The sequence below is a fragment of the Melospiza georgiana genome, chromosome 2, assembly GCF_028018845.1.
Source record: "Melospiza georgiana isolate bMelGeo1 chromosome 2, bMelGeo1.pri, whole genome shotgun sequence".
Lineage (NCBI taxonomy): Eukaryota > Metazoa > Chordata > Aves > Passeriformes > Passerellidae > Melospiza > Melospiza georgiana.
The window spans coordinates 78136137-78145982 of NC_080431.1; the positions used below are offsets into that span (position 1 = coordinate 78136137).

The 9846-nt window shown below is 40.3% G+C and overlaps 1 protein-coding gene across 1 annotated transcript in view; it reads left to right on the forward strand.

Moving 5' to 3' along the window:
- The window catches only part of LOC131080243 (ovostatin-like), a 29106-nt gene extending 26082 nt beyond the window's left edge, over positions 1-3024 (forward strand). Inside the window, exons 33-36 of the mRNA XM_058018407.1 lie at positions 805-876; positions 1445-1547; positions 2333-2407; positions 2833-3024. Coding sequence (XP_057874390.1) covers positions 805-876; positions 1445-1547; positions 2333-2385 — 228 coding nt within the window. The 3' untranslated portion in view covers positions 2386-2407; positions 2833-3024. The remainder of the gene's footprint in view (positions 1-804; positions 877-1444; positions 1548-2332; positions 2408-2832) is intronic.
- Positions 3025-9846: the final 6822 nt, after the last annotated feature.

Here is a 9846-nt window from a genome sequence, read left to right on the forward strand (position 1 = left end):
GGGTTATTTCTTCCTTTACAGTACAGTCTAACAAACAAAACAAAAAAAGGAGGTCCTTTACTATCCAGAAATTTGATTATGATGATGACAATTCTGGGGACAACACTGATAAGCAACTAGTTTAGGTTCTTAATACAATTTAAGTTCACAATAGATGAGTTACCTTCAAGTCAAGACCTGTAATTTTCAAGCAGATAAAAAGAAGAATTAAATTCTTGGTAGAATCTGCTCATGCTTGTGTATTTATAATAATTCAGTGTTCAAGCCTGATTTTTTTTGGCTAGAACTGTATGAAATGAATAAATTTTATTTGTAAGATTTTTTATGTTGAGATGATATTCTGTTTGGCATCCTACTCCTCTTCATATACACTTCAAGAAAATAAGCTGGTTTTTAAAGTTTAGAATATTTTAGGTGTGTATGTTTTGATATTAAAATAATTTTGTTCACATTCTTTTCTAAATGTTTTTAAACATTTATTTAAAACATACAATGGACTAGCAAGTGAATCAGCTTGAGCTGCAGAAATTAATTGTAAATTCGCTTTGAAATGAGAGAATTCTTAGGTTGATGATGGAAGTTACAAGTACCAAAGCTGGCTGGTGGAACTGTTCACCACTGTGACTGGTCTGCACGCATCAGGTTGTAAAAACACTCAACCTGCATTTCTTTATTTGGCGACTAGATGGCGGGGTGGCATAAAAGGAGCACAGCAGCCTCTTCAAACGCATTTTGCTGCGGAATCTGTAAGTCTCCTTGGCAAGTCTCCCGTGCTAACATTGCTGTGTTTTGCCTTATTTAAAGCTTCGGTTCGAGAATTCCGTTGTGGATCGTGTAGACATCAAGAACAACCACATACTCTTCTACCTTCAGAAGGTAAGTTTGGGAGGTTTCCCTTCAGTTTAATAAAACTGGAAGTTTAAAACAGGCTTCCAAATAAAAGAAAAATCTTATTAATAGCATATTAACGATACCAGTGCCTTAAAGATGTATAAGTACTTCACTCAATCCAATATCACAGGGGATAATGGAGATATGTGATCAAAGTAATTAAAGGGAGAAAAGTAGGGAGAACATTCTTAGGGGTACTGAAGGTGATTTTAGTTGGGAAAAAGCAAGGAAAGAAACTAACAGCCATTTTCTATTACAGGATGAATGCTGATGTGCTGAAAACCACACAAACAGGGAATTAAGTTGGGATAATTGGCAATGGAAATAGGAGGAGGAGAAAAGAAAATAAAAGAGCACACAATTTTAGCAGCAAAACATATTTAGCAACAGCTTTTAAACAATTGTCTGATTTAACATCAACTTTACAAACTGGAGGGACCCGTAGAATAGCACATTGTCACACAGTCTGATGCAGAAATTAATCTGTTCAACCTTAGCCTCAGGGATAGTTATGAAAAGGTTCTGATGCATCTTCTTGTCTTGCCATTTCCAGGTGTCCCAGAAGGAAATCAGCTTCTCCTTCGGTGTGGAGCAAAGCCTGCCTGTCTCAGACATCAAACCAGTGCCTGTGCATATATATGATTACTATGAAACAGGTAGGTCACCCTCCAGCAGGCCTCAGTAAAACCTGTGACAAAGGAGGGACAAAGAGAGACCCACTTAGCAATTCTGCTGGTTTTGATTATTAGACTGCAAAGGTTTTGCAGAGCATAAACAGTTCCTGCCCTCCCGTGTTTACATTTCTTGTTTCATTTCAATGTAAAGCAGATAAGAAAGTGATACTTGAGAGCTTCATTCTTACAAAACACATACAAAAAGACATGTGGTTCCACTTTCACTCAACAGTTTGGACATGATGGTTAAAATCAATAACTCAAAGGCAGCACTGTTCCTGACTTCCCCGAACTGCATTAGCTAAATTTTTTGCTAATATCATCATTGTAGGCTGCATCAAAAAGATCTTCCTTAGTGGAATTTAAATACTTAATTAGGAATGACAATCCCATTTAACAAAAGAGGAGTTTAAGTAACTAGAACTAGAAAAATAAGTGCCTTTGACCAGCTTTCCTGAACCGAATCCTAGCAGATTAGCAGCAGCAGCAGCAGCAGCAGTCAGAGCATTGACCCTGGAGTGCATTTTCTGCCACCTGATCCACGACTTGCATGGTGACAGCAATGATGTGTCCTGACAAACATGGTCAGAGTGCCCTGGTCTCTCACTATGCAGCCCTGCAACTGGGTGCCTTGACAACTGGGAGTCTACCACAAAATTTATCAAATGTCTTCTGTTTTGTAGCATGTTAATGGCAGATGCAGATAGTCTGGGGTCAGAATGATTTCTCACTCTTATACAAATGTTTTCTTCCTTCCTTCTTTCCAGATGAGTATGGCCTTTCAGAGTACAATACTCCCTGCTCCACATATTCCAACTGAAATCAGATGTGTGCCAGAAGAGGTAATAATTCAAAAATGTCAGGCAAGCAGCTGTAGAACAAGAAGAGGATAAGAGACTTGGGTTTTTTCTGGGAGCACAATGAAAAACATGTAGAATAATGAGAAATATGCAAATCTCATATTGCTGTAGATCAGAATGACCCATTCTGGCCCACACTTCAAAAAGAATTGGGGTCAGTGTGGATTAGAAACTGCTTTAAATAAAATATTTTTCCTGACAAGGGAGATACTGTGCAATTGTTGGCCCTGACCATCCATCTTGTTTTGAAACTTATGACAAATTCCAGTGGGAGATTTGTGTAAAGGTACTAATTTGAAATGTGTGTTCTGTGCCATAGGTTCCTCTTAAGAAATCCTAATCCTGGAGAATAATGTGCTGCTGCTGCTTCTATAGTTTTTACTTGTTTTGGTCTTTCCATTATCCAGAAGGAAAATCCTGAAGAAATTCCTTTGATCCTCAGCTTTTTCAGCAATTGAACTGAATCACCTACAGATGACAGAAGTCTAATCACAGGAGGACAACTTTTGTGCAAGTTTTGCCTCTATCTAGAAAGAAATGTTTTCTTCAGATTAGCATCTCATATTTTACTGCCCTTTGTAATAAAACATTCTGATTGGCAATGATATTTGTCCCAGCCTCCACTCCTTGGTCTATCTAGAACTGGATGAACACAGGAACCTTTGTGACAGGGGGAAGCCATGACAGAGACCCTCAGGCTCAGTGTAATCCCAGAAAGATGCAAAATAAATTTGGAAGCTGTGGGAGACCATAAATCTTGGTTTGGAAGGACCTGGAGAGGTCACCAACTGCAGCCTCCTGTTCTAAGAACTGCCCAACAGAAACTAACCAGCAGAAGGGTGTTCAGCTTGAGAGTGGCACTGGGGTCCAGCAAAAAAAGCAGAATTCAGCCACACCAGGACCTAGGAAACCTTGGGAAGCAGCTAGAGAGTTGCTCTAACATATGAGAGATTTGACATAGGAACGTAAGGCTGTTTGTGAATTTGCTGATGTGAGCTATGTGCCTTAACACCCTTTGGAACCTGGCCCCATGCCCTGATTCTCTCAGCTCTCTAAATTCCACCTGGCATGTGAAAGCATCAGGCACAGAGCAGCTTTTCATCTGGTAGCACTGTGCATGCAGGTGAGCCTGAAGGAGCACTTCAATGCATAAAATAACATTTATGATCACATATGCCATCTGTATCTCTCCTTAGGACATACAGAAATACGGGAATGGAGTTCTCTGCTGAGTTTTTTTGTTGTTTTGTTTTTTTTTTTTTTTTAAGTTGCATATAAGCTTGGTTTACTGAGAAACAAGATTATTTTCTTCCCTGACAATTCTGGTGGAATTTCCACCTTGTGAAAAAAAATAATGACATTTTGAGAAAAAAAATATTGTGAGGTGAGTGGCTTTCAAGTCTTTTAATTCTGCTCAAAACATTGAGTTTCTATCCCTAGCATTTCTCTTCCCATCAGAAGCCACCCCTGGGCACAACCTTTGACCCAAAAAAGTCACACTGAAAGCAATGTTTTCATGTTTGCATGAGACCTGTGGTGACTTTTGCTACAGACAGACACATGCTGAGAAGTAAGTTATGACTCTGAAGATGTTAAGGGGCCAACTGACCCCCAACTCCCCCTTGCTCTCCCATCCCTGTCAGCAAAAAAGATTGTGTGAACTTCAAGAGGGGTCAGTCAGGCTACTTCAATCCACCTTCCTCAGCTGTGTAAACTCAGCCTGCTGCTAAACAAAAGCCTTTGTTTAATGCCATTCCAGTGAATGGCCAACTGCGAGTCTGGTCAGATGGAAACTGATATGAAATGCAGATGCATTCAAAAGCACAGCATTTAAATTTTACTACAAATTTCCAAAACACTAGGCTGAGAGGGAGTGCATGGAACAATGCCAGCAGTACATAGCAAAATCTGCATTTTACAGCCTTCTTTTACCTCTTTAACACTTTTAACTGCAGTGCAACTAGTGACCCAATTTTTTTTTCTCATGGAGCTTGCATCATGTGACGCTGCTGCTTCACAAATTCAGTTTGCTTAACCTCAGTGCAAGTCAGATGAAAAGACGTAACAATTGAAAGGAGCTTTAGATACTGACCTTGTAGGACCATGTGAATCAATCAGAAAATGGCAAGGCCCATATCCCATCTCCAAAAATGGCAAATACATTTACACTCAGTTTTCTTTAATTGCTATAGTTAGAAAGATGCTCTAGAACTCTGAAATGACCATGAATCAATCTTCCCTTTGGCTTTCAGTGTGCAGAAAGGTGCAGTTCCTATGGGACCATCTGCTGTAGCCCATGGGAATGTGCCAGGACAGGCTCTGGAAGTTTTTCCCAGAGTTACAAGCTGCCAGGACTCTGACACTGTTTTGTGTAACAGCAAAGCACTCGGGCTATGAGAAACTATGAGTGACACTAGGCATGGATATGATGCTCCAGTCACTTCCTTCCTTTCCACACAGTGCTTTCCAGCAGACAGTTTTGCCCAGTGCTGGTTGTTTATGGGTCAATAACAACAAAAAAAAAACTAGTTCTTCAAAAGAGGACAATCAGGACTTTCTCTTATTCCCTATTTGCCTGAGGCCAGCTTGTTTGCCCTGAGACAACTTGGAAACCTCAGCTGTTTAGGAAGATAATAAAAGTTTAAAAAGACAGGCAAGTCTTCATCAAGGACACATCCTCCAGCTTGTTCTGTACAGTGTTCAGCAGTTCAATATAGAGCTGCAGAATATATTTTCACTGGAGACAAAGGAAAAATGGCCTTTATGTGAGGGGAATGAATCAAAAATCTTTTCAGGCCTAAGGTCAGGGGTTGAAGGCACAAACAGGCTCTCCCTGGGGGGGCGTCCTTAAAGTAGTGCAATTAATATATCAGGTAACACAAGAGTATTGTTTTGCTGCCAAGTAGATAATAATAACAGATAAAGGGAGAGAAAGCTGCAGGCTCTGAATAGCATTTGCACGCCTTCCATAATGTGTCTGGAACAAGTTCAATTTCTGGGATGTCGTAGCGGAAAGAAAAATTCTTTGTAACAACAGAAAAATGGATTTAGAAGCAAGATGTTGGTCAATGGCAAAAAGATCAAAGTACTCAAAAAGAGAGTGAGCCTCCAACATTTAGTGTTATCAGCCAGTTGTGAGAGACTCCTAACCCCAAGCTCTCTTTCCCATTCAAGTCCTAGCAGCATCACGCCTACACTGAAGACAGACTTCAAAGAAATGAGACGAGGTAGTCCCTGCTCTAAAAGATGTAGGTCTTATGTCTTGCACTCAACTCCTATGAACTCTTGGTTATATAAAATCATTTTACTGCTTGAAGTGAGATCCACCCTTTCTCAGAGCATTTGGATTAGACATATAACATTTCCCCCAAAAAAATGTCCAAGAAATTTCCTTTGGCCCATAAAGCTGCATCCAAAGACACAAGTAAAAACACTGCTCCTCTGTAGTGCTCTTCTCACAGACCAACCTGCAGTTCAGACAGATTATTTGTCTCTTACATCAACAGTGCCTGAAACTGCAGGAAAATACTTTAGGGGTATGATTGCCTCAGTAAAACTCTTGTGGGATCTGTAGGCTGGTGGCTGAATTCCTAAGGGAAAGCAGAACTGTATGACCCTTCTCAAGTCAATCCAGAGAAGAAGGGCAACCAGCCAGGGCTAGGCTGTTCTGCTCCAAACTGATGAAGGGAAAGAGAAGAAAATAAGAGGGACTAATGGAGCTTCAAACACCTACAAATCTGTCACTGCAATGCATTTATGAGTCATTTCTGCAGAATGAAAATAAAAAACAGGCTTTCCATAAAGCAGAGAAAAGCCATTGCAATATGAAAGCCTCAGAGAGCTACATCTTTCTACACGTGCCTGTCACAAGCTGTCACCTGAAATGAAAGCAAATGCTTCTACCTTCAGAGTGCAGAAGTTGCAGCTACAAAGAGAGGATAGTTGTGCACAGCTGTGGAATAGAAGCAAAGGGTTAGGGGTTTGATCAGAGGTGAAAAAGTCAGAGAATGATTTGGGCTTCCCTCAGCATGCTAGAGATGGCTGGTCTCAGGCACCTCTCTGGTAGCCAGAAAAGCCAATACATGACAATATCATGTGCAGCTTGCATCAGCTCTTGGTACACAAGGTAATTTCTCAGTACCAGTCATGAGCTGATTGCTGGCATAGAGGTTTAGGGGGAACATGAAACCAGACTAGTTGTCCCACTTTGACTAGTTACATTTTATGGATTACATGTCAAATGTTCCCCACTTAATACTCATTGTTAGGTATTTTCTTTTCCCACTGTAATTAAAACCCAATTTTATTTGCAAGTGTGAAGAATGAACTTATTAAGTACCAGAAATTTTTTGAGGGCTTATTCATATATTTTATTGGTGACCTCTTCACATTTGACCTGAACCCTTGATGCTGCCTATAAAGACCACAAAGAAAGGAGGGCTGAAAAACTCTAATTCCTGTCCATGCAAGAACAGTAAAGCTGCAAAGTACTCCCAAAGAAATGCAGACTCTCTTACTAGCCTCACTATAGCACTGCATTCATAGTTTAGCCTAAAAGCTGCCAGGGAATCTGTGTACAACTAAGAAAGATAATTTCATTTGTATATCCACTAGTATCCACTCTGAGGCTTGTGCAGGTGCAGTGAGAGCAGTCAGATTCCAGCTTCACTCACCTTTCACTGGCATTTGTCACCAAAACTGCACTAGCACCAAAACTAGCAAAGACAGGCTTAATACTTCAGTTCATAATTGTTCCTGCTCAGATTTCATCCTCCACACATATGTGGAGAAAGGTCTCAGTTTTGAAAACAGGTTATGGATGACCCATCCACACTCAGCAGAGCCACTGAAGCCTTGCAACTGGCTGACCTTCAAATACCTCCGTTTTTTGTATGGCTGCCTTTTCCAGATATCATAGACCACTGAAATAAACTGCAGTTCTCCCCACCACCACGTTTTGTTGAAAAAAATTCCATCACTCATCAAAATCACTGCAAGCTGTGACTATTCCACTAAGGATATGCGTATTTGTTTTATGACCTCATCATCCTTTCAGCTGCTAGAGGACTTTGCCAAGGTTCACACGTCTTAGAACAATGAAAGAAATCTTGCATGGTTGACTAGAGACCCTATTGACCAAGCAGAACTTTATCTGTAGTTACCATGTTTCAGCATTGTTCCCCAAACACCTGGGCCAAACCAAGCATTTCAACCTTTACCATGTCTAAACAAATCGTTACAAACTAATCTTCTAAAAGACAGTGTTATAGGAAGCAGTCATGGCCAAAATCACAGATTAACTCAGAGTTTTTCGATAATTTTTGTAGCTGTAATGACCAAGTTCTTTGCATTGATCTTATTCTGAATGCAGCAATTAACCCCTTCACAAGAAAGCTGAGAGTGCCTACGCCACAAATATATGGATACAGGTCTTGCACACACATCCAAGCTGGCTTTAGACTGCATGAGTGAGAAGGGGTACTAGAATTATATGAAATGTTAGCAGCCACAAAAGCATCAAAAGCAGGAAAAACCATGGAGCTTCAGAGACTCTTGTAATTTCCCTAAAGCCATTTGATGATTCCCACAGGAAAGAAATACAGCTCTTTTCAGTAATAGTGAAATTTGAGATCAGGAAACCACACAGAAAGACACAGAAATTACTGTGACTGAGCAGCCCTATATGAAAACATTAGTTGCAGTCAAGTAGTATTACTTTAGTTTCTCACAGCAAGACAGATTTTATTTGTAAAGATAATCTTGTTCTGGTTGAACATATTAGTGCCTTAAATAAACCAAACCACAACCATTAAGGCACAATTTTTGGTGTCTAACTGTGGCTGCAGCAGAACGGTTTCAGTGGCAGAAAGATCTCAGTACTAAGCTGGTGGGACATTTTTTAACAAAGATAACTAAATCAAATTTAACTAAATCCAACAGCTCATTCTACTGTTGCCAAGGCTCCCTCTCATTGCTCCCTATCTACAAACGCACCGATGTTTGTGTGTGTGTGTGTGTGTGTGTGTGTGTGTGTGTGTGGGTGTGGGTGTGGGTGTGGGTGTGTGCGCTACAGCAAAAGTATCTGAGGTCTGAAGTTATGGCTCAGGTAACACTCAAAGTTAGGCCGGCAAAAACCTCCTTTTGAGTCAAGAATGCAAGATAATCTGTCTGTGTACAGACATTTCTCCAACATTGCCCAAAACCAAGCACCTCTTCCAGTATCTGAAGCTACAAGAAATATGGAGAGAGACTACTTAAAAGCCCATATAGTGACAGGACAGGGGGGAATGGACTCAAACTGAAAGAGAGCAGGTTCAGAATAGATGTTAGCAAGAAATTCCTTACTGGGAACTTGGTGAGGCACTGGCACAGGTTGCCCAGAGAAGCTGCAGACACCCCATCCCTGGAAGCGTTCAAGGCCAGGCTGGATGGGGCTTTGAGCAAGCTGGTCTGGTGGAAGGTGCTCCTGTCCATGGCAGAAGGTTTGGAACTGGATGATCTTTAAGGTCCCTTTCAACCCAAACCATTCCATGATTCTATGAAATACAGACCTGGTGATGAAATACCATCTCTCTAACTTTGCCAAAGAGCAATCTTCACAAGCTTCTCGAACATATGCAGCTGAGTTTAAAAGAATGGGTAAGATTTGAAAAGCAAAGACATGCAGTCGGCAAATAACAATAAAAAACAATTTAAAAAAGCAAATGTCAATGGTTTCATAAATATTTGCCCTGAAAACAACCTTTTTGTTGTATCCAGTGGAATGTTGTTTGATTCTCCTGTGAAAGACAAGTTATTATATGTTATAGCCAAGAAGATGGGATGACCTCTGTTTTCCTTTGTTATCATAAGGTTACAGTGGCTTTTTTCTACCCAGGTTGCAAACCTGTTAATTCAATAACTTCTCTATTACAAATCATTGCATTTTTTCTTTGTTTATTTCCTTAACAGATTCACCATTTTCATTGTAATTAGTGGAGGTTTTAAACTAGTGCAGTGAATTATCTGGATATAGGATGAATGGGTAATCTTTGTCCTTCATTTGGTTATTGTGCAGGAGGTACATGTGCACATTGTGACTAGTGCTAGTTCTTGGAGAGACAACAGTGCACTTTCTGACCAAAGCCATAATCCAACCTAGATTTGGGGCAAAAATATCTGCTTGTTGTAACAGTAAATTATACCCTTCTCTACCTCTACAACCTTTGAATGTCACCTAAGCCTCTCAAGCCTCTGATTAAACCTTCAAAAGCAGACTCAGAAAGCTTCTGGACTGTGATGATTATCAAATTGACCTGCTTGGAATGAATACTTTATTACATTGCAATAAATTTATAACTACCTGAGAAAGCCAAGAAAAGCAAGAACCTGCAGTACTGGTCATCTCCTTTCTCCACTATGTCAGCTCAAGTTCAAGCCCT